Source organism: Rana temporaria, chromosome 7 (genome assembly GCF_905171775.1).
Source record: "Rana temporaria chromosome 7, aRanTem1.1, whole genome shotgun sequence".
Lineage (NCBI taxonomy): Eukaryota > Metazoa > Chordata > Amphibia > Anura > Ranidae > Rana > Rana temporaria.
In genome coordinates, this window is record NC_053495.1 from 127,161,465 (window position 1) to 127,187,477 (window position 26,013).

General features: G+C 42.6%; 1 protein-coding gene and 1 long non-coding RNA gene across 4 annotated transcripts in view; one reads left to right on the forward strand and one right to left on the reverse strand.

Moving 5' to 3' along the window:
* TDRD5 (tudor domain containing 5) overlaps nt 1-26,013 on the forward strand; it is a 336,334-nt gene that overhangs the window by 80,361 nt on the left and 229,960 nt on the right. Inside the window, exons 6-7 of the mRNA XM_040359954.1 lie at nt 7,464-7,517; nt 11,556-11,712. Of these exons, the coding sequence (XP_040215888.1) occupies nt 7,464-7,517; nt 11,556-11,712 (211 nt within the window). The remainder of the gene's footprint in view (nt 1-7,463; nt 7,518-11,555; nt 11,713-26,013) is intronic.
* On the reverse strand, nt 17,323-18,433 carry LOC120945634. 3 transcript variants are annotated; one of them, XR_005750608.1, is made up of 3 exons: nt 18,293-18,433; nt 17,714-18,171; nt 17,323-17,548 (listed from the first exon to the last, which is right to left on the reverse strand). It is a non-coding gene; the product is annotated as an uncharacterized LOC120945634 (long non-coding RNA). The 3 variants fall into 3 exon arrangements; XR_005750607.1 differs by having other exon boundaries at nt 17,714-17,853; nt 18,038-18,431; XR_005750606.1 differs by having other exon boundaries at nt 17,714-18,428.

Genomic DNA, 26,013 nt, shown 5'->3' on the forward strand with positions numbered 1-26,013 from the left:
TCGATGCCTCCCTCCTCCCAGAGTTCTGTCAGCTCCTCAAGAGCCTTAATATCTTTTAGGGTCATTTGTTGCCAAAGTGGATTATCAAAATTCGTAGATGTAACTGATGGCTTTGGCTTGTCAAAAAGGACTTTCAGCATTAATCTACGGGAAAATAAATGTAAATCTTTGATTAAATCAAAACTATCCATATTTTGTACAGGACAAAAAGTCAGACCTAGATTCAAAACGTCAATTTGTTCAGCTGATAACCGTCTCTATTAAGACATCTGATCAAGCCTCGAATGCTAAAACTCATGGCTTTTTCCAGCCAAAATCAAACAGAGGAAACACAAGAGGCAATTCCTCCAGATTGACATCGAGGACCCCTATCAACACGCGGGCACAAGCTGCCAAGGCCACTTCAGCAAATGCATCAGCATTATCAGATCCAGCGAGCGGTATAGAGAGTGGTACAAAAAGGTATCTGAGACTCATCTGAGAAATACCACCTTGCGCTATCAAAATTTGATCAACTTGGCTTATCATCAGGGCTTAATCGTCAAATCTACATGGGAATTTTTAAATGTGATTAATCCTCGAACACCGACGCTATATGCGTTGCCCAAAATACATAAAAATCCCATTGACCCACCGGGTAGACCCATTGTTTCGGGCAATGGCTCTTTAACTGAAAAAGCCAGTCAATTAATTGACGAATATCTTCGCCCTTGGGTTGAAAATTTAGCTTCGCATATTCAGGACACTACAGATCTCTTAAAGTCCTTAGACGGGATCAATATGGTTGGTGGCCCTAGACGTAGAGGCCCTCTACAACTCCATCCCCCATTCCTTGGGGTTGAGGGTTGTAGAGGGCTTCATATCAGAAAACTCTGAGGCCTCACCGGGATACAATAAATTTATTTTGGAACTCTTGGATTTCATCCTTTCCAATAACATTTTTCTTTTTGACAGCTCCCCCTACCTCCAAGTACAAGGCGTAGCAATGGGGACCAAATGTGCCCCCTCCTTAGCGAACTTGTACTTGGGGGGGTGGGAGCAAAATTTGTTACGCACAGATGATGTGCATTCATATTTTGAGCACATCCCTCTCTGGCGTCGTTTTATAGATGACATTTTCTTTATTTGGACGGGCCCCAAGATCGACCTTTTGTCTTTTTTTAAAAGCTTGGAAAGTAACAAATATAATCTTAAATTCACCTCAGAGATGAGTCAATCGTCGATAACTTTTCTAGACATTCAAATTTCAATTGACGATGCTGGAATGATTGAGACATCCCTATTTCGCAAACCATCGGCAGGTAACTCACTCCTGCATGCATCTAGTTCACATCCGAGATCCCTTATTTCAAATATCCCGTATGGACAATATTTGCGACTACGTCGCAATTGTAGTACAGACTCTGGCTTCGAGCACGAGGCAAAGTTATTACAAACTAGATTCCAAGAAAGAGGGTACAGTAAAAAGGGCCTAAAGAAAGCCTATTTAAGAGCAAAACAGAACAAACGAAGCTCCTTGCTCCATGATCCTAAAACACCTAAAACTGACCCTTGTATACGGGTAATTACGCGCTTTTCTGGTCACCACCAGAAGGTGCGCTCTATCCTTCAGAAATATTGGTGTCTGTTACTTAGTGATGAAGCTGTGTCTAAACATATACAGGATCATCCACAGATTACCTTTAAGAAATCTAGATCGCTGCGGGACCGTTTGGTCCGCAGTCATTACTCCGTCGGGAATACACGTCGATGTGGACCAAGAGGATCCAGACCGTGTCACAAATGTCCGTTTTGTTGTTACATTCACGCTTCCACCACCGTGAAACTTCCAAACGGACTTATACTAAAACCCACTTTCTCTGTGACATGCCAGTCTATCGGTATAGTATACTTGATGCAATGTGAATGTGGGGCCTTTTACGTGGGAAAAACTAAACGTCCATTTTTTCATAGAATAAGGGATCACATTTCTCTTATTTCGAAGAAAAAAATGGAAACTCCGATAAGCCGCCACTCAGGGCATCCATCATCAATTCAATAGTCATAAGATGAAATTTTCTGCTCTGGAATACATTACCCCTGGTGAGAGAGGGCGTAATTACGACAAGATACTGCTTCAGAAAGAGACCAAATGGATATACTCCTTGTCCGCTTTAACCTTCCCGGGGCTCAATGAAGCTTTGAGCTTCAAACCTTTTTTATAATTTATTATTATTCTTATTTTTTATTTAATTTATTTTGGTGTTTTCAATTTATTTTTTCAATGGCTATTTATCTACTCTATATCCCCACCAAATTTTCTAAATTCTCTATTACTAATTCTGCATTTCTTACTCTAGAAACCTTCATGAGGATTCCTTGATCCTAGAATCGCTACATTTATATAAAGGAAACTTTTTGTGCAATCATGTATGGATATTTACCAATTTTCTATGTATATGTATTGAGGATTTGCCTGTTCATGGATCTCATCATTACAAGGCGCTTTATTATTTTTTATATACTATTTTTTCAACTAACATACAAATTTATAATTATAGTATATACCATTAAATTTATTTTATTTATTTCAGCATTGTTCGGCAAAATTCTTGTGCTTAAGGACAGTGACCTCCAGGGGTGCTTTGATCTTGCTTCTGGGCCCGGATCCCTCTATGAGAACCATACGGACACGTAGGGACCTGTAAGGGTTAATAGGGTTAACCAGTCCCCTTTTTTATTTTCCCTGCAGGTCCGTTTCTTTTGACCCATATGTTAGCATTTGCACTCCAGTATAAACATCTCTTTAGCGCCCTTGTCTTTCCATCACCTGCGCTTTTCACTCCATTTGCTTTTCAGTGATTTTAGTACTGGAAATTTTCCAGCTTCCAAAATGGCGCTGATCATGTGGGGGCCGCCCATTGAGGCTCGGTCATCAGGCCTCGTTTTGCGCCGCCTCCTGATTCGTCGTATGAGGAACAGCTGAGCGTCAGCTGGTAGATGTTTATGCTGACGTTCCGGTCACGTGTCCGCATCGCGGCGTTGTGATTTGTCAATCACCGCCGCGGTGGCGAATTTAAAGCCCAGCGCCGTGTTTTGGCGTTCTAGCTATCAGATCAGACACACGCTCTGTGAGGAACGGTTGTATCCCTCACAGCCATCCAGGTGGCTATGCATCCTTTTCCCTTGGACTTTTTCAAACCAGGTATTTACTCGCAGTTCATTTTTGATTTGTGTTCAGATTTTTTGGCTACTAAGGATTACTTATGTGCGCTTTTTGGGCGCACATTTATTCCTTGTTATTATTAAACATATAATATATATATATTTATATACTTTTCTATAGAGTGATTGTCCACTGCAATCAATTCCCCACCAACTGGCTGCAATGATGTCCCTTCGTGATTTGATTCATTAATTGTGGAACATAGTGATTGGTTCTATTAATATAAGCTCCTTAGTCTCAAACAGACAGGTACTTTCTATTATTTATATATATACTGAACTTTGTATCAATTTGGAAAGACTCTTGGACATATGTGTACACATATGTATCCTTTATCTTTCAGATATTTATTTCATATTAATTGGCTTTATATTCTGCTGTGGTTCTCTCGAGGTGTCTTTCGGGTTCTGCCCTTTGAAGCATTGGCTACTCCTGCGTGATCTGCTGTTCTTTGATGCTGTTATTTCTTGATATATTAATTTTTACCTTATGGTAAGTTTATTTGAAAATCTAATTCTATTAATTTTATTTTGGAGCCCTTGTTTGTTTATTTATGATTGAGACCCTTAAACATGCATATTCTGCTAAAATTGATGTATTCTTCCCCTTTATATTATTAACTATTATTTGTATATTTATCAGTATACATTTGATGTGTAAAAATTACTTTACAGTTATTTAATTATATGTTTTTTGTTAATTTCTTCTTTCCGATATCTAGCATTGTCTGTCTAAAAGCTCCTGAGGAAACTCAAAAGAGTGAAACATGTAGAGCTGACCAAAACAATGCTTCGTCTTGATTCCACATCATGTATTTAATCAAGATTTATTTCTATTTATCATATTTATGTCATATAATTTTTGTGTAATAAATTGTTTTCTATTTTTTACAAAATCTTGACTGTCTGAAATCTCTATTCTGCACCACTTCAATAGCCCCTGGGTCCATATGGTACCCTTTTTTGTCCTTTTTACTTTTCTTTGCTAAAGGAGGGGTTATCAAGCACTTATAACTTGAACCATTTGATTGCCCCTTTTTCATTTCCTTGATGGCTAAATTAATTAATCCAATTGGATGGTGTGCATATAACCTGTGAGTGAACCAATTACGTCCAGACTAGTGCTGTGTCTATGTTTTGTAACTTGTGAGTCCTGTTCGTCATATATGTCCATGGCAATCTATTTCTTTTAAATGATTCAATTTTTTCTATAAAGTTCGTCATAACTGCACTTTTAATATACTAACTTGATACTGGAATAAAACTAATTTTATATCATTTTTTGTTCAGATCATTACTTGTTGCTAAAGGTAACCCCTTTTCTATTAGCCTTCTCTTAGGCTATTCCCTCTCCCCATTCCCTTTTTTATAGTTATGCTTATTGGTTACAGCAACAAAACCCAACAGGGTACATGATCAATTATAGGCATCTGTATTGATTACCTATACAATTAGTGGTTAACTTGCGTTCTCCCCCCCCCCCCCCCCCATCTTCCCTGTATGTTTGATACAAGGGTGAGCTGTCTGGATCCAGTCGGACAAAGCCACGACAGTGGCGTATGTCAACCCTCAAGGGGGAACAAAAAGCTTGGCTGCAGCATCGGAGGTCGCTCACATCCTGCGGTGGGCAGAGCGGCGCGTGCCTGCTCTATCAGCCGTGTACATTCTGGGCGTAGAAAACTGGCAGGCAGACTATCTAAGACGCCAGATGCTGGACCAAGGGGAATGGTCGATACATCCGGAGGTCTTTTGACGCCTTTTTTTGAGATGGGACACGCCAGATGTGGATCTCCTGGCCTCTCGGCTCAATCGCAAGCTGCTGAGGTTTGTGGCCAGGTCCAAGGATCCCTGGGCGGACGCAGCAGACACGTTTGTGGCTCCATGGGGGCATTATCAGCTGATTTATGCCTCCCCCCTCGATAAAACTCCTCCCTCGTCTGCTTCGCAGAGTAGGGACCGAGGGGATTCCGGTGATTCTAATTGCCCCAAATTGGCTTTGGCCTCCCTTGGTACGAATGGTGGGGGATGTTCCTTAGGGACTGCTGATGCAAGAGAGCCTTCTCTCGCAGGGCCCTATTCTTCATCCTGCTTTACAGTCGTTGGCTTTAACGGCATGGCTGTTGAAAGTCAGGTACTAAGGGACCGTGGTCTGTCAGACTCTGTAATCTCCACTATGATGAGGGAACGGAAGTCATCATCTCAGAAGATTTATCATCGCACATGGAAGGCCTACATCTCTATGTGGGGGGGAGATGGGGTGGCGTCCACGTACGTATTCGGTTACCAGGATTCTGCTGTTTTTGCAGCAGGGAGTGAATTAAAAGCAGGCCTTAAGCACCATTAAGGGGCAGATTATCAGCGTTGACTGTCTTTTTTCATTGACCCTTGGCGACTCATTCTTTGGTGAGTACGTTTGTGCAAGGGGTTCGACATGTGGCCCCTCCGGTTTGGCCACTGCTGCCTCTGTGGGGTTTGAATCTGGTGCTCTCGGTTCTTCAGAAACCGTTATTTGAAAACATTAGGGAGATCTCCTTATTGACACGTTCTCAGAAGGTAGCCTTTCTAGTGGCCATTACTTCCGCCAGGAGGGTTTCTGAGTTGGCGGCCTTGTCTTGCAAGTCTCACTACTTGATCCTCCACAAGGATAGGGCAGTGCTACGCGCGCAGTCTTCTTTTTTTTCCTAAGGTTGCTTCGGCATTTCATCTCAATGAGGACCTCGTGCTTCCGTCCTTTGTGTCCTCAGCCGTCGCATCCTAAGGAGGCTGCTTTGCATTCCTTGGACATGGTCCGAGCTCTGCGGGTGTACCTGACTGCTACGGGTCGCGATTCGGAGGTCGGACTCACTCTGTGTCGGTGTCTGGTCCGAAGAAGGGCCTAGCGGTCTCGTCGGCCACCATTTCTCGTGGATTAGACAGATCGTAATCCAGGCTTATGCCTTGAAATGGCCGGCGCCTTCCTTTCCTGTCACGGCACATTCGACCTGGGCAATTGGTGCCTCCTGGGCTTTCCGACTTTAAGCGTCAGTTTCCCAGGTGTGTAAGGCGGCGACCTGGTCGTCCGTTCACACTTTCACAATATTTTACAAGGTTGATTTGAGTGCATCTGCGGGTGCTTCCTTCGACCGCAAAGTTTTGTAGGCTGCTGTTTAAGGTTGCAACTCCTCCGTTGAGGAGCTCTGGTTGTTTGGATGGAGTTGTTTGTTTTGCTGTTCCCACCCCTCATTTTTTGACACTGCTTGGGGACGTCCCTAAGGTCAAGATTTGAAGTGCTGTGTCCGTCAATGAACGAAAGAGAAAATGGGAGTTTTGTACGCGCCGTACAATCCCTTTCTCTGAAGTTCATTGACGGACACAGCACTTACCCCTCCTATTCATGTTTGTACTGCTTTTTGACGAACTGAGCTGCTGAATGCAGAGTGAGGGGTTATAGCCAGTAGGACTGCCCCCTTTTAACACGTTCTGCCTAGTCCTCTCCTAAAGGTGGCGATATAACCCTAAGGTCAAGATTTAAAGTGCTGTGTCCATCAATGAACTTCAGAGAAAAGGATTTTATGGTGAGTACACAAATCCTATTATTATTTTGTACTTTTTGCTATAATAAATATACCCATACAAAATAGGAGAAAGATTTATAGCATTTTTATTATTTGTTTTTACTAGTAATACCGGTGATCTGCGACATTATGATGGACACATCAGACACTTTTGACACATTTTTGGGGACCATTGGCATTTATACAGCGATCAGTGCTATAAAAATGCACTGATTACTGTAAAAATGTCACTGGCAGAGAAGGGCTTTGATGGTGTTCCCTAATGTGTGTTCTACCTGAAGGGGGATGGGACTGACGTATAGGAAATGATAGATTGTGGTTCCTAGCTATTCGGAACTCACGATCCACATTTCCTCAGCTCACAGAACAGCGGTGTGTGTGTGTTTACACATACACGTCCCTGTTCTACCTCTCGTGCCTGGAGATCGCTTGCGATGCAGTGGACAGGTGCGCACGCCTGCTAGCTCGCTTAAAGCGACCGACGTACAGCTACGACAGTTCGCCCAGCAGAGCCAGCCTGCCGCAACGTAACTGCGGCGGCTGGTCCACAAGCGGTTAAGCAGCCGAGGCGTGGAGGTTCTAGTAAAGGGCAGCTTTAGAGGGTGGATTTGTGTGTTTTTTTTTAAATGTCAACAGTTTAAAATTTGAGCTGTAATATGTAACTAGACATAACATAACATTCTACAATTTTCATTCATTTAACAGGTTGTTCACAAATATCCAGGACTATCCATTTCAAAACTCCCAGTTTTGTACAAGGTACTGTATTTTGGTGTGTGTTTGTGTTTTTTTTAATTTACTTTTTCTGTTTTATTGGATAATTTGGAAGTACATCCTTTTTAGCAGCTGTTTACAGAATTTATTAAGTATTGGGTCTTTTTAAAGGAGTTGTAAAGGAAAAAAATGTTTGCTTAAAATTAATGTCTGCAAGGTAGAAAACGAGTAAATACCTATTAATTTTCTTCATCTATATCGCCTCCGGCGTTCTAGTTTCTGGTCTTTTATTCACTTCCTGGTTTGCGGCGCTTGTTCATGTAAGAACTTAATTTCCCAGTATGAATTGCGACACGCCCAGTAATTCACACTTCCTTGAAGTCTCTAACACGTAGAGAGCTTCCTGCCGCACAGATGTAGTTCCCAGGAGGGGGCGAGCACGTCACTGACCACCGCAGTAAAGCCTCCCTTCACGGTGGTGAGTAACAATCAGACAAGCAGGAAGTGAACAGAACAGAGAAGAAAAAGAGCAACTTCTGAGCAAAAACGAACAATGAGGAAGTGAAAAGAGGAATGTCTGCTTTAAAGGATGCTTATTATGAAAAAAAAATGTTTTCCTTTACAACCCCTTTAAATACAATGGTCCATGTTGTTTAATGCCCATGTTTATGTTCCCTGTCACTTTAAATAGTTTGCTTGGGGCATGATGACCCTAATAAACTATTTCTTTCCACTAAGTGATGTGGCAGGTCTTAGCACGGTATCCTACTGTAGAATTATGAGCTACATAGAGTATGCATTGCCATGTTCCTGCAGCATTACAGGCAGCCCCCCTGTCTGCTACTGGAACAAAATCTAGCTGATTGAGTGTTTCTCAGCTATTCAGAGGAAGCCTTGTATTTTCATGAAGGAATATGATTATTCCTCCGATTGGCCAAGGTGGGAGAATGACGTTATGATCTCCACCTCCGCGTGGGGAAGTTGCCTGTACTGCCTGTATTTTCTGCGTGTCCCGGTCCACTTTTTTTCCAATTTATTCCTCATATTGATATTAAATTCTTTCACTATATTGGAGTCATTGACCGGTTTCAGCTTAATTTGTATTAATTTGATCTTTTCATTGAGTCTACTCAACTTACTTTGTTTCCTTTTCAGTACCAAACTTTGTAATTCTCTCCCTACTCTATTAAAAAAACTCGAGCCACTCATCCATATATATTTTATCATTGAGTCCATTCTGAGGTGATACCTCCCACCTCAGGCTTCTAAAAATCAAATTCTCCTTCTCATAATGCTCGAATGTAAAAACATCCCACCATGTCTTAACCTGTTTTTCAAGCAGGTTATCCAAATTTTTGAGTAATCCTGAGTAATCCTCCCCACATTCAGCCATTTCCTGACTGTTGGAGAAGATGCACTCAGAATCCATCTGTCTGTTGGACAAATAGTTAATCGCTTCCATAGCTGCAAGTGGTTAAAATAATCAGTATGTAAACAATGGTAACAAAGATGAATCCGCCCTTTCTGTGTTATACTGTAATGTTACTTTGTTTTATTGTTAACCATCATTTGCTTAGCCGGTACGCCATTCAGCTGCAGCACTGATTTATTTATCTTGACATCAACAACGTTTGCTCATACAATACGTAAATCGGTGACTCCAGTGCTGTAAGAGGTGATTTCACCACCACAGTTTAAAAAAAAAATGGTGCATGTATGCCCATGTTTAGAATTGGGTGGATGAAGGTTGGTATTCTAATGGTGGGACGAATTAACTCAACAGCACGCTTGCGATTTATCACAGACGGATTCAGGCATTTTACCAATTTTTTTTCAATATGTGCGACATAAGCTTCTAATGTTGTGCATAATAACCTATTGAGCCTAATGTTGTGCATAAAATGCCAGGATTGTTCAAAACCCCCCAAATTACCCCTTTTTGAAAAGTAGACACCCTCACCTATTTGCTGATAGGCATGTTGAGTTCATGGAATATTTTATATTTTGCCACAAGTTTCGTTTTTTTTTTTTTTTGCACAAAGTTGTCACTAAATTATATATTGCTCAAACATGCCATGGGCATATGTGGAATTACACCACAAAATACATTCTGCTACTTCTAAATACAGGGAAACCACATGTGTGAGACTACTTTTTGGGAGCTGTGTACAGGACCATGAAAACCAGGCTCAGGCTTTCTGAGGGCGTAAAATGGTGATTTCACGTTCTCACTACCTATAACAGTTACGGAGGCCCTGAAATGTCCAGATAGCAGAACCCCCCCCCCCCCCCCCCCCCCCAAATTACCATTTTTTGGAAAGTAGACGCCCCAAGGTATTTGCTAGTAGGCACGGTGAGTATTTTGCAACTTTCATTTGTTCTTGAAACTGAAGAAAGTAAAACAATTTTTTTTTTTCAATTTTCAAAACTTTGTGACAAAATACTCAACATGTCTCTGGGCAAAAGCTTGGGGTGTCTTCTTTCCAAAATTGGGTCACTTGGGGGGGTTTTGTGCTATCTTGATATTTCATGGCCTCCGAAACTGTGATGGGTAGTGAGGAAGTGAAATCATAATTTTACGTTCTGAAGGCAGTGATTGGTTTTTAGGGATGCTGTACGCGGCTAGGCTTCCAGAAAGTCTCACACATGTCGTATACCCGTACTTGGAAAAAGCAACAATGTATTTTGGGGTGTAATTGCACATATGACCATGGCATGTTTAAGCAACATATCATTATTTAGTGACTACTTAGTGCAAAAAAAAAAAAATGTATTTTCCTGCGACTTATAGCGGGGGTTCACCCGTACATAACACTTTTTCCCCTTAGATGGATGCTCGTTTTGTCTAGGGGAATCGGCTAGTTGTTTTAAAATATGAGCTGTACTTACCGTTTACGAGATGCATCTTCTCCGCCGCTTCCGGGTATGGGCTGCGGGACTGGGCGTTCCTATTTTGATTGACAGTCTTCCGAGAGGCTTCCGACGGTCGCATCCATCGCGTCACGATTTTCCGAAAGAAGCCGAACGTCGGTGCGCAGGCGCAGTATAGAGCCGCACCGACGTTCGGCTTCTTTCGGCTACTAGTGACGCGATGGATGCGACCGTCGGAAGCCTCTCGGAAGACTGTCAATCAAGAAGGAACGCCCGCTCCCGAAGACCCATACCCGGAAGCGACGGAGAAGATGCATCTCGAAAACGGTAAGTACAGCTCATATTTTAAAACAACTAGCCGATTCCCCTAGACAAAACGAGCATCCATCTAAGGGAAAATCTTTAAGGCAAAATCTAAAATATTCAATGGACTCAACATGCCTCTCAGCAAATAGCTTGGGGTGTCTACTTTCCAAAATTTGGTCATTGGGGGGGGGGTGCTATCTTGCCATTTTATGGCCTTTGAAATTGTGATAGGTAGTGAGGAGCGAAAACAAAAATTTAGGTGGTGCTTGGTTTTCGGGGCCCTGTACGCGGCTAGGCTCCCAAAAAGTCTCACATGTGGTATCCCTATATTTAGGAGAAGCAGCATTGCATGACTGCACATTTTACCAGTTAAAGAAGCACAGTGCCAAATTGTAAAAAGTGCAGGAAGGGGGCAAATCCTTCCGGGGGCTGAACTGGTTAAAGTGATACTAAAGTCCTTCTTTTTTTTTTATATATATATATTTTTATATATATAGATATAAATATAGACATAGAGAGAGAGAGAGAGAGAGAAACATGTTATACTTACCTGCTCTGTGTAATGGTTTTACACAGAGCAGCCCAGATCCTCCTCTTCTCGGGCGGACAGCTGAGTTCCTTTTGCAATTTCGCTGGATCGAGATGTGGCTCAGGTAGGTATGAGGGGAGCTTCTGCACGCAGAAGTTTTTTTTATCTTAATGCATAGCGTTTAGAACCAATTTAATAAACTATGCATGCATATGTAAAACATCAGCTTTGCACTTACTGCTGTGAAGGCCTTATCTCAGGATGGGGGACTTAGCACATTGTTTTTAAAATATTAGGTTTTATCTAAAAGCTTTAAAATAGGATTTATCTAGACATAAGCATTCCTGCTCTTCTATAATGATTTTGTCTAATTTTAGGAATATACTGGAAAGATCCTGCCTTTCAGAGATCTGGGATTTATGTCTGTATTGGATCTGGTCGGATCATTGGGAGATACGCTAAATTTGGAAAGCACGAAGAATGGAGATTGGTGTCTCTTTGATGCTGAAACAGAGTGCAAAGAAAATGAGACCGGTGAGGGATGACTGAATTTTCTGCTATAGAAGGTGTAACACCAAGTCCTAATTCACATGGGTGCTATAGTCCTTACAACATCCATGAGACGGTTGTTTATGCGGCTTGATCCACACAGAGCTACATGCAGGTAGCCTATGGGTCCTGCAATCGCCGTAAAAATCCAGCACTCTCATATAATAATTGATAACCTACCACTATCTTTAAAAATTCCATTAAGCAGATATGCTCAACCCCTGGCCCACAGAGCGTTCTGATGTGGCCTGCAACCTTAAGCCTGTGGCAACTCGCACAGCCTCTTTAGGGTGCATACCACTCTACTGAGTGATTGCTGGTTCTCAATTTTGGCGGCTGTCATCTGGCGGCCATCTCCCCGCTCTTCTCTTTTCTAACACACTGAAGGTCGATTCTCACAGTTGTGTGTTGAGCTTGGATGTCATTCAGGGAGTATGTGAGTGCATTATGTGTCATTTTATCTTTGCTTGGTAAAGAAGTTTATTGCACTACTATGGCAAGCGCTTCCCTGGTCAGTTGTTTTTTTGTTTAGATTGCCCACAGTCCTTATTTTGGCAATTCAAGGGATGGCTGCAAAGACCCTGATATAGTGAAGGCTGCAACACTGGTTCAGAGCGTTTTTGTCTGGTCACACCTGAGCAGGAGAGTAGGATTAATCTGGTTAATCAAGTAATTAGATTTTTGTGAGTAAACAACTGACGGGCATTGGAAAATTATGATCCTGATTGGTTAAACAACTCATGTACACTGGGCATTTGTACTGCTGCTGTTTTGGGCATGAAATGTTTAAAGGAACACTAAAGGGAAAAAAAAATATTTTGAAAAATAAACCTGTTATTCTTACCTCCACTGTGTAGCTCGTTTTGCCGATCCACTTCTTCTGGGGTCCCTCGGCGTCTGTCTCTGGTCCTCCCCGCAAGAACCCCACACATTAATGCGAGGGAGCTTGCATTGTGTGGATTCCTTGCAGGCACGCTCCCGTGATACAGCCGACGGCCCCGGCGCAGCGCATCATTGATTGTGATTAACAGCAGCGCGAGCCAATGGCTGCGCTGCTTCAATCGTCCAATGAATGAGCTGGGAAGCAGGCCAAGATGCCAGTGCGTTCACGGTGTGGGAGTTTCGAGGGGTCAGGTAAGTAAATGGGGTGGGTGGGGTCAGTATTGTCGGCAGTTTTTTCACCTTAATGCATAGAATGCATTAAGGTGAAAAAACTTTTACCTTTTACAACCCCTTTAACTACCTCTAATCTCCCCAGCTTGTTATATATGTGTTCATGCACATACAGGCTTTTATCAGTGTTTTTTGGTAGAGTTTAGTGGCAAAAAAAAAACCTTCTCTCTCCCCTCTCTCTCCCCTCCTTTCTCTCTTTCTCTTTTTCTCTCTCTTTCTCTTTTTCTTTCTCTCTCTCGCTCCAAGAGTGTGCATATATCTACAATATATCATGAAAGAGGGAGACCATCATGGTGCTACACTGCTTTTATTAAAACTTTTGTAAAACAATAAAATAAATCTAAAATTGGCTAGTGCTCACCCAATGTTTGTCTGTTTGACGTGAGACTTTGTATAGCCAGGTTTTTATAGTTAAGGGTATGTTACCTAATATATTAGATTAAGTTTAAGTGTAAAAAGACGTCTGTGCTTTGCTCCTGGGGGCTTTAGCTGCATAAACTAATGGCCCATTCCATTTTAAAAGTGAAACTCCTATATTTTATTTATAATATATATATATATATATGCGTTACACAGAGTGATACATTTCAAGCATTTCTTTCTTTTAATTTTGATGATTATGGCTTACAGCTAGTGAAAATCCCAAATTTTAGTGTATCAGAAAATCTGAAATGTAATTTTTGGGGGGGGGGGGGGGGGGAAGAGTGGAAACCCTCTTTTTGGAGGGTTTCAGCTCTTCCTTCCGAGGCACCGCGGCGCCGGAACGATGGAGCACTTCATGCTTCCCTCTGCTGACACATCTATAAAAAATTTATTTCACATTTTGGATTTGGTAAGTGTAAATGTAGCGCTAGTGATAATGTAAAAAACTCCAAAATCAACTGGGTAACTGAAACAAATTGAACAAAAAATCCATAGAAGTGAATAAATAATGTGAAACAGTGTCCATCAATATAATCTGAAGATAGATGCTGCATGAATCATCATGGAACCAAAATTCCTTCCTGCTCTAAGAAGTAGATGGAATGAATGGAATACCCTTACCGGATCTGGTGGATCTAACCGTCAGCGACAGTAGATCGTACAGGCATGAAAGCTCCCAAACGAAAAAGTAGACTGGTCTGCTGATTCTGAAGGGCCACAAGCTTGACCACCCTGGAACTCGACAATCATTCGCTGGAAACCTATCACTGGGTAGATGACAATCCATATGACAGGAATGGACCTGGAGAACCGTGATAGCTCTTTTCCAAAGTAAGGAACGAAGGTGGAACTCCAAAAAAAACGTAATCCAGCAAGACATGCAAGGAAAAAGAAAACAGGGGCTCCCAATGGTGCAGGTCAAAAATAATCTGGGGTTTATTATAATAAAAACCAAACAAAAATGACATAAAAGTGATCACAAAATGGAATAAAATATATAAAAGCAATATGGGGAAGTAGGTAAACCAAGCCCTACGCGTTACGTCCAAGGGGACTTCAATTGGGGCATCTACCTTCTCCCCCATACCATATATATAATATATATATATATATATATATATATATATATATATATATATATATATATATATATATATATATATATATATATATATATATATACTCCTAATTGAACTGTGGAACTGGCCACTCAGACGAATTCCCAGTGTGTGTCTGTGATTGGAGTAGAGTCCATCACATGACAAGCTGGACTCATCTGGTCCTCCAAACACAGACCAATCAGAGTAAACTCAATAAACCCATCCTGGATCACACAGTGACAACATCCTGTGACCCGGTATTAATCCTCCTTGAACCAATAGAACATGAAATAAACAGAGGGGCCAGAAAACATGCAACATATCCCCTCATCATGTGTCCAGTGACCAATAGAAAAGCCTAAACATAAACATGAACTCAAAGGCACGAGGACAGGGGAGGTACACCATGAAGGGAGGAGGGGCTACACAACGAAAAAAAATGTAAGCGGTTCTGGTGTTTTTAATTTGAGCTCGGTCATCCTTACTGGTGAAGAGAAACTTGTTCTTGATAAAGGTTTAAAATCCGTTCCTCCTAGAACATTGAACAAGTTCTCTACATTCATAGATGTACAGAAGTTTATCCGTAAACTCAGTATAAAGAGACATTTTTTTGTCGCCACCTTTTGGTACAGTCCCCACAGTTTCTAAACCATCGGATGATCATGTACATACAGGGCTTGCTAATCCATCCCTGTTTAACCCCTCTGGAACCATGGCTCCGGCAATTAATGTTTTCCGCAGTCTGGTCCTACAGGATTTAGAGCAGGGGTCTCAAAGTACCGGCCCGCGGGCCATTTGCGGCCCACGGACCGGTTTTAAATGGCTGCGGGGGGTGCCGCGGAAGTGTAGATGCAGAGTAGCGCAGGAAGCGTCTGTCATAAGTTCACTTGTCTCTCATGTCATGCTTGCGCTGCTACTCCCCGGCTCCCCCCCCTCTCATCTCGTCCATCCCCAGTTGCTTGTGACATCATCTGAGATGGACGAGAAGAGAGGGGGGAGGGGCCACCGGGGAGTAGCAGCGTGACATGAGAGACAAGTGAACTTATGCCAGACGCTTCCTGCGCTACTCTGCCTTTGAAGAAAACAGGTAAATGCTGACCTGTGCCCTGATGTGCTCTCATGTGCTACCATGTGCTACCATGTGCTCTCATGTGCCCTGATGTGCTCTCATGTGCCCTGATGTGCTCTCATGTGCCCTGGTATGCCCTGATTGTGTCCTGATGTGCTCCCATGTGCCCTGATGTGCTCCCATGTGCCCTGATGTGCTCTCATGTGCCCTGATGGGCTCTGATTGTGTGCCATGTGCCCTATGTACCCTGATGTGCCCCATGTACCCTCATGTACCCCGATGTGCTGGGCTCTGTACATCAGGGTACCCTGTTGTGCCATGTGCTCTCATGTGCCCCATGTTCCCTGATTGTGCCCTGATGTGCTCCCATGTGTCATGATTGTGCCCTGATGTGCCCTAATTGTGCCCTGGTGTGTTTGTATGTGCTCGGATTGTGCCCCATGTGCCCTGATGTGCTCGGATTGTGCCCCATGAGAGCACATCAGGGCACAATCAGGGAACATGGTGCACACCAGGGAACATGGGGCACATGAGAGCACATCAGGGTACAGGACAGCCCATCTGGACAGAGCACATGGCACATCAGGGTACAGGGCACATGAAACAGCACATCAGGGTACAAAGCCCAGCACATCAGGGCACATGGCACATCAGGGTACAGGGCACATGAAACAGCACATCTGGGTACAAAGCCCAGCACATTAGGGTACATGGGGTACCCTGATGTGCTGGACTTTGTACCCTGATGTGCTGTTTCATGTGCCCTGTACCCTGATGTGCCATGTGCCCTGTCCTGATGTGCTGTGCCCTGTTGTGCTTTCATGTGCCCTGGTGTGCTCGTATGTGCCCTGATATGCCCCATGTGCCCTGGTGTGCTCGTGTGTGCCCTGATTGTGCCCTATGTACCCTGATGTGGCCCATGTACCCTGATGTGCCATGTACCCTGATGTGCCCTGTCCTGATGTGCTGTGCCCTGATGTGCCATGTCCTGCACCCTGATGTGCCATGTGCTGTACCCTGATGGTGAGTGGTCAGTGTGCAGTGTAGTGTAGTTTAATAATGCGTCCGCTCACACCAGTGCTGGGGGGTTAATAATGTGTTCGCTGACACCAGTACTGTTTTTAAAGTTGGAAAGTTTGCATGCGGCCCCCCATGGGATATGAAAACTTGTCTTGTGGCCCTCAGGTAATTTGAGTTAGAGACCCCTGATTTAGAGAAATTACCTAATAAAAAGATACACATGAATCCCAAGGTCAAGGGAGGTCTGAAAAGACTCTGCGAACAAAAAGATTTATTCATTCGTCCAGCTGATAAGGGCGGTGCCATTGTTGTGTTGATTACATTAAGGAAATGAATAGAATTGTTGGTGATTTGGAAACTTATACCCCTATCCACACGAATCCCAATTCTCAGTATAAGAAATCTCTCGTTGAGTTGGTGGACAAGGGTTTTTCTTTGGGGATTTTGGATAAAAAAGAGCAGGATTTCCTGGTCCCTGTGGTACCTAGGATTCCTGCTATATATTATCTTCCCAAAGTACACAAGGATCCGGCCAATCCTTCTGGCCGGCCTATAGTTGGTGGGATCGAACGGCTAGGATAGGCAAATATGTAGATTTCCACCTTCAGCCCTTGATCAGACTCATGCCCTCCTACCTTAAAGATACTGGGGACACTATCAGGTTATTGGAATCGGTCCCCTTTCAAGAGGGCATGATTCTGGCAACGGCTGATGTGGCGGCACTTTATACGTGCATTACCCATGAGTTGTGGAAAAAACATGAAATACCCCCTCAAGGGTGGGACTTTATAAGTGACACAAACACGTGAATGAGTAGAAAAATATATAGCAAATTTATTTAAACAATTTAAGTAAGGACATCGTACAGTGTCCTAGCAAGGATAAAAAACCACATGCAAGTGGTATACAGATCCTATTTGTAAAGCAATAAAACAGACATGAGACAAAAATTGGTCCAACCCGACAGCCGTTTCGGTATCTGTGATCCTTCTTCAAGGGGTATTACAGACGATCATTGTGTCAGAGAAATACATGTCTATTAGAAAAGAGATATATACACATATTACATAGAAAAAATTCAACTTAAACAATATTTACAACTCTAGTGACCGAAATTGTTAAAAAACATGGGGAAGGGGGAGACAAGAAAAGGACAGCCATACAACTATGTCATTTATCAAAACAGATATGAGTTACTTACAGTCAATAAGATCTGTAGATAGAGTCCTGTCTCAGTGTGAAAGTACGCCAAAAACAAGGGGAAAATGCTGTATATGGAGATCAATGTCTCTGTGTTCACGGGGAGGATATACAATCATAGCCTACCAAAAAGGTCCACGCCTAGGGAAGGAAGGGAAAGAGGAAAGAAGAAAAAAAAAAAAAAAAAAAAAAAAAAAATAATATATATATATAATATGCATATATCATTATTTGTTGCATTCAAAGAGTTAAATGCAGACACACATTTATAGCAAAAAAGAGTAACCCCATAGAGCTGGTAATCCAAAAATGGAGAGTAACTTACCAGATATGGGAATCCATATAGGAGAGGGTATGCATGTGCCAGAGAACAAAAGTTCAGCCACAAGGAGACAAACTACCCAGATTATCCTATGTTTCAGGAAGGGTGGATTGCTGGGTGATCGCAGGCAGAGATCACTGGAAAAAGGAATTTAGGAGTATATATAAATAATATGTATGGCTAGTCTGGTGAAGTGTGCATAAAGGCACAGCACCAAAAACAAACAATAAGCCAAACATCAACAACCAGTGGTCCTACCTGCATGTGAGAAGTCTCCATAAGTCCAGCAGACGCCATGACAGTCAGAGACAATAGTGTCTGCAATGGGCTTAAATAGAGTCCATTAGTGGCTATGGCGCATGCGCGCGCGCACGTGCTGCGTAGTGACGCAATTGCGTCTTGGAAAAAAAAAAAAAAAAAAAAAAAAAAAAACGGGATGGGCTTGAATAAAGTACATTAGCGGCATAAGCGCATGCGCGCGCGTATGCGCTGCGTAATGACGCAATTACGGAAATGACGCTATTGTGATGAAACTCGCAAGTGGACACCAGCACATTGATATCAATGCGGTGACTACACTCGAACAATTATTGCCTGCACAGTCCAAATACATTTAACAGACGCCATGATAGTCAAAAGTATGGACGTCGCATGTGTCGATCAGCATGGTAACACCATTGCTGCAATGACACATGTAGTAGCGTTGGCATGATGATGCAATCGCGGCAGACGGGTATAAAGTCGCAATTATATCAATGTCAATATGGTGATTCCATATATGACATTGATTAAAAATTGAAAATAAAATTAAATTAAAAATTGGAAATAATAAAGGGAGGAGATATCACTTAAATGAGTGATTTTGCCAGTGCCAATCCACCCTTACACAAGTATATAACCCGAATTAGGATGACAATGCCATCAATACGGGGGAAAAAAAAAAAAAAAAAAAAAGGGGGGGGGGGGGTGGGAAAGAAAGAAAGAAGGAAGGGAGATGGAGAGGGCCTTTCGCACAGGGCGTGCCGGATATCGCCCAAATAATGGGAAGGAGCCGGCATGGAGTGTGCGCTGACGCAAGAAAGCAGTAATTACTGCAAATATGGGGGGCAAACATAACAAAACCCAGGTGGTGAACCGTAGGTGCGCATGATATGCCCCCCACGTGCGTCAGGTGGGGGCCAAATAGATACCCTCACCCGCGAAGCATTATACAGCAAATGAGTGTACAAAAAATGGTCGTATGGGGATGGATGTGGAGAAATCTATTCCTCCCATCCCCCGGAGGAAAACCCCTCCAGAAAAGGGCGATAGCTAACTATTTCATTAAGGCCTGGTTTTCTAGTAGCATCTAGCATGGCTATCCATCTTGTCTCCCTCTGCAGCAAGGTCCTATTCCAGTCGCCCCCTCTACTGTTGGGGTGTATTCTATCCAAAATGAGGAATTTGATTTTAGGGATCATCCCACCATGGGCGTCTCGAATATGGCGCCCCAGGGGGAGGTCCGGGTCTGCTTTCCGCATACATGTAATATGTCTGGAAGCGCGTTTAAAGAAAGGTTGTTTCGTTTTTCCAACGTAAAAAGCCCCACAGTGGCATGAAAGTAGATATACCACTCCAGGTGTTTTGCAGTTCGCAAAGTGGGAAGGTCTGAAAGTTTTACCATCAGGTAATAGAATATTGTCCCCAATGTTCATATATTGACACAGATTGCATCCTCCACATCGGAAGGTGCCAGGCCTTTTACATGGATCTGTGCGAAATTCACCCACGTATTCACTCTGAGTAAGGCTATCTTTGAGTGACTTGGTTTTACGGTAAGTGATCAAGGGTCTTAATGGTACATAGGGGGCTAGTAATGGATCTACACTAAGCAGATGCCAATGTTTAGAGATAATCCTGCCCACATGTTTGCTCTGCCTATTAAACCTGGTAATGATCCGAAGGGCATTTGGATTTGCGTCGGTCGGTAATTTCTTACATTGTTTTTTTCTTGGTAAGTAGGTCATTTCTTGGTCTGGCACTGGCTTTCCTAAAGGCCTTTTTGAGGCAAGTTGGAGAGTAGCCTCTTAGAAGGAGCCGATCTCTTAGCTTGTCAGCTTCTATTTTAAAGGTCTCATCCTTTGTACAGTTGCGGCGTAGCCGCAAGTACTGGCCAAAAGGAATAGATCTAATTAAAGATACAGGATGTGCGCTTTGTGCATGTAGAATAGAATTACATGCAGTGTCCTTTCTAAACAACGCACTTGTAAGTTTACCAGATGGGTCTTTCTCAATGGTCACATCCAAAAAATTGATTGAGACATCACTATAAGTCATAGTGAAGGTTAAATTGTATGTGTTGTCATTCATGGCTGAAAGGCATGCTAATAACATTTGGGGGGTACCAGTCCAGACCAGCAGGATATCGTCAATATATCGACTCCAGTGTATAATGTGGTCTGTTAGGGGCAAGTAAGCCTCCTCAGACAGAAACCCCTGCTCCCACTCCCCCAGGTACAGGTTTGCGTAGCTTGGGGCACAAGAAGTCCCCATAGCTACGCCCTGTACCTGGAGGAAGTGGGAGCCATCAAATGAAAAAACGTTTCGAGTAAGAACATGTTCCAAGGCTGAAAGCAAAAAATTATCAAAGGTCCGGTTGTCTCTATGGGATTGGGATAAAGTGTGTCTGATCACCTCGATGCCCCTCCGGTGGGGAATGGAGCTATAAAGAGCCTCCACATCAATAGCCACCAGAAGGGCATCAGGGGGAACAGACAGACCATCCAGTTGTTGGAGAAGGTGCAATGTATCTTGAACAAAGGAGGGTAAATTATTGACATATGGACGTATTTGTTCGTCTATAAATTTACTAATGTTTTCTGTGATACTGCCACAACCCGAAACGATAGGACGTCCGGGGGGTGGTATCTTGTTTTTATGAATCTTGGGAAGACTATAAAACGTGGGAATTCTGGGGTGCATAGTCCTTACAAAATTCCACGTTTGAAGATTAATGGTTTTTATAGCATACGCATTGTCAATAAGTTTGTAAAATTCCTCATAAAACTTATTGATCTGCAGCCTAGAAATTTTAGTATACCATTCATTGTTGCTCAAGATTTTTAGACACATCTCTTTGTATTGCTGGTTATTCATAATTACTATATTACCGCCCTTATCCGCTGGTTTGATAGTTAATTGTGTTTGTTTGATAAGGTTATCTAGAGCAAGTTTTTCTTTTTTGGTCAGATTAGATGAGCAGGTGGGGTGAAAATTTAATCTGTTGATGTCCCTAGACACCATGGTTAGGAATGCGTTCAAATTCATATTGGCGTTTAGAGCGGGAAATTTATCCGATTTTTTCAGTGCAGTGGAGCACTATCTATCCCTCAGTACAACCTTGTCTATCATACAGCGCAATTTTATTATGCAGCTTCTTAGGTTCGCAGCCAAACACAATTACTTTTGGTGGCTATGGGGGCTAAATGTTCCCCCAGTTTGGGCTAATCTCTTCATGGCCAAGTGGGAGGAGGATGTCTTCTTTGCCCTTAAAAGGCCGGAATTGGTCCTATGGGCTAGATATATAGACGACATCCTCCTCCTATGGAAAGGCGACCATGAAACATTAAACGAGTTTATGTCTATTAAACACCAACGACAGGGGTATTAGACTGAGCCATGAGGTTATTTCTACCTCAGTGTATTTCTTAGACTTGGAGTTCAAGGTGGTTGATAACCACCTTGAGTTTAATACTTCAAGCCCACTGACCATAAGGGGTATATCCCGGTGGACAGTTGCCACCACCCACAATGGTTGAAGTCCGTACCTCGGAGTCAGTTTTTGCATCTAAGGCGCAACTGCACCAGAGTAGAAGATTTCAACATTCAATCTGCCATTTTTTTTTTTTTTTAAATTTCATTCTTTATTTGTCTTTTTTTTCTTTATACACATTTGATTATTTAAACAAATCTTTCATATCAAAAAAGTTCCAAGAACCAACATCCTTACTTGTTTGTCACTTAATCTTAGTGTGCGATACATCTATTATAAAAATTAAGAATATACATTGATCATCTTATTTATATAAAGGGAAAGGGAAACAACATCCCGTGAAAAGGATGAGAAAGAGAAGGGGAGAGGAAAAAAAAAAAAAAGAAAAAAGAGAAAGATAAAAATGCTCAGATCATCCCCATTACAGGGGGCTGTTCTTATATCTATTCACAATGTGGTTGGTGCCCAAAGTTTTCGTTCTCAACTTTATGTATCTAGACCCTCCCTCCATCTTTCTCTCTCCCCAGGTGGGGTTTCGAAGCCAGCCTCGGCTTTCCTAAATGACACATGTCTAGCTTTATTTTTAAGAATTATTTTATTTCTACCTCGTCCCAGTTATATTTCTTACCCACTAGAGGGGCAGGTCCTTCTGTTCCAGCCAAGGTCTCCACATCTCCTCAAACTCCTTAAGGTTACCTCTTTTTGTATAGACTGCTCTTTCTTTACATATTGTCTCATTTACTACTCCCTCCCATTCCCTTATTGTTGGAGGTGTTATCGCCTGCCATCTTAACATTATTAATTTCCTTGCTTGGAACAGACATCTCAATAACACTACTGTGGTGCTTTTCTTCTCGTTCCGTTCCCTTCTATATCCCAGTACACATAGTGTGGCTTCTGCTTCCAGAGGTACCCCAAATGTCTCCCCTATGACATTTACGACTCCCTCCCAGTAACGAAACAACTTTGGGCATCGCCACACCATGTGTACTAGGTCTCCGGTCCCCTGGCATCTAGGGCATTTGTCATTTGTTCTTCTCCCAAATTTGAACAGACGTTTAGGTGTATAGTAAGCACGATTCACCAGCATCAGATGGGAGACCTTCTGTGGGGGTGAGACCGAAACTTTCGGCCCCATCTCCAGAACCCTCCGCCACTGATCCTGTGTCAATTCCCCCAAGTCCTCCTCCCATTTCTCTTTTGTTTTTAACAGATGCCGGCCCATATTAGCCTTTTTAACCATCTGTTTGTATAATTCAGAGATGAGTCCCTTGGTTGGTCCTACCTTGCCTAGTTCTTGGAGAAGGGGCATTTCGCACCACACTAGTGTTTGTGTCCTAAACTGGGCTTCAAGGGCATGCCCCACCTGTATATAAGTGAAAAATGAATACTGAGGTATCTTAAATTCCTCTCTTAAATCCTGAAATTTCCTATATTTATCCTCTTTATACAGTTGTTTCAACCTTTTAATACCGTTTATTTCCCATGCTCTGACCTTTCCTATCTGGAGGACTTCCTTCAGTTTATTGTTATTCCACAAAGGGGAGAGTTCAGAAAACCCGGTATAGCCCATCAATTTTTTAACCGATTTCCATATTTTGGTTATCATTTTTGTTGTTGGATTCCTATATCTAAAGGAATCAGCCTCTAGTGCTTCAAAGATAGTGTCGTGAGAGACCCCGTTCATCATTATCATCCCATTAGGGGTACCTCCTCCTGGGATATTACCTCCCCCTATTTGTTGCAGTTGTGCAGAAAAATAATATATCTCGGGTTGGGGCACTGCAAGTCCTCCCTCCCCCACCGGGAGTTGTAATGTGCGAAGGCGTATCCTAGCTTGTCCCCCTTTCCAAATTAGCTCCCTAAAGAGAGATTCAATTTTATTGAACCATTTTTTTCCAATCCATATTGGGGAATTGTGCATTATGTATAAAAGTTGTGGTTGCCAAATCATTTTGATTAAGCTACACCTGCCCGCCACTGACAGATGGAGACGTTTCCAAATATAAATTTTTTGCTTGAACTTAGCAAGTAGAGGGATGAGATTTTTATAAATGTATTGATTAGGGTTTTTCGTCACCAATATCCCCAGATATCTCATTGTGTCCACCACTGATAACTGTGGCAATCCACGTATTGCCGTTTCTCCCAGTGGATCTAACGGCAGTAACTCGGACTTCCCCCAGTTTATTTCTAATCCCGAAAAACTCCCAAATTCCTCCACCAAACTCATTGCTTTTGTCAGAGATTGTTCCGTGTCTCCCAGGAAGAGCAGGATATCGTCGGCATAAAGCGCGATTTTTTCTTCTCCCGTCATTCTCTGGAAGCCGGATATCTCGATATTTGACCTAATAGCAATTGCCAGAGGTTCCATCGCTAGGGCGAAGAGCAGGGGTGACAAGGGGCACCCCTGTCTCGTCCCCCTCTCGAGGACAATTTTTTTTGAGAATTCATTATTTATTTTTAACTTAGCACTAGGGTTATCATAGAGCATTTTTATCCACCCTGAAAAAGTCGGGCCAAACCCAAATTTATCCAGCACCCTCCAAATATACCCCCATTCTACGCTGTCAAAGGCTTTGGTCACATCCAGTGACAATACGGCCCTTGCTCCCTCATTCTGTGTTGGGGTTTGTAAGTTTAGAAATGTCCTCCTGATGTTCATACTAGTGGATCTATTGGCTATAAACCCCGTCTGGTCTGGGTGAATTAATTTTGAAATAACCCTATTAAGCCTTGTCGCCAAGACCTTTGCTATAATTTTGGCGTCAGAGCACAAAAGGGATATAGGTCTATATGCCACAGGGTCCAGTGGATCTTTCCCATCTTTTGGTATAATTATAACCGTTGCTTCCAGCATTGAGGCAGGGAGTTTACCTTCTACCGCCGCTCCATTTAATGTTTTTATAAGCTGAGGTAACAATATATCTCCATAATATTTGTACATTTCTAGTGGGAGCCCATCTGGTCCTGGCGATTTTTGATTCGCCATACCTGCTACTGCCACCTGTAACTCCCCAAGTGTTATTGGGTTTTCTAGTTCTTCCCTTTCTAATTGGGATATAAACGGGATTTCTAGTCTCTCCAGGAAGTCCTCCATTTCTTTCTCCATTCCCCTCTTTTGTGTAGTGTACAATTTCTGATAATATGCCCAGAAAATCTGCACTATCTCTGAGGTGTCCGAAGTTATCGCACCACTTGTTAATCTGATGGACCGAACGCCGGAGGAGGAGGAGTTAGATTTTACCACCTGCGCCAGCATCCTTCCAACACTTTCCCCTTCTACAAATGAGGATTGTCGCAAAAAAAGTCGTCTGGTCTCTACTTCCCTTGTAATTACCGATTTATACGCTTGTTGTTTTTCAAGCCATATTTTCTTTCCCTTCGGCGTTGGGTCCCCCACATAGTTATTTTCTGCCTCTAACACCTCTCTACGGGAATTTTCCTCCGCCTCTCTTGCTTTTTTATTAAATTTTGCTATCTGCTGGATCAGGACTCCTCGTAGGTATGCCTTCAGGGTGTCCCATAATATCCCAGTGCCCGAGGTGCCTTCATTGATATCTACAAATTCCTTCAGTTTGGGCAGAACTTCATCCGATTTTTTTATTAACTCACACCAGTGTGCATTAATTTTCCAATCTCTCTGAATTTTTTGTCCACCTTGATTTAGGGTAAGAACCATAGGAGAGTGATCAGACACTCCTCTTGGCAAATATATTACTTTTCCCACCCTCTGTAGTGCTAAATAATTCCCCAGGGCCATATCAATCCTCGAGAGTGTATTGTGTGTACTTGAATAACAAGAATATTGTTGAATCCCCGGGTTCCTCACTCTCCACAAGTCTAACAGACCAACCTCTTCCAAAAATTGACCCAGGCGGCTATTTTTCATGAGGTCTGGGACCAACGGTGTGGGAAACCTATCCACTCTTCGGTCCAAGACCTCATTAAAATCTCCTACCACCAACACCGGTATCTCTTCCTTCCCCATTATGAATTCATTTAATCTGAGCATAATATCAATCCTAAAGGGCGGGGGGACATATATATTTGCTATTATATACATTTTGTTGTCTATTATACAATGCAAAAAAATAAATCGACCATATTCATCTATGCTGACCTGTCTGCAGGAAAACCCCACTCCAGCTCTCACCAGGATACTCACTCCTCTAGAATATGTAGAGTGCACTGAGTGGTACTGAGTAGGGTATTTTTTACTCTGTAG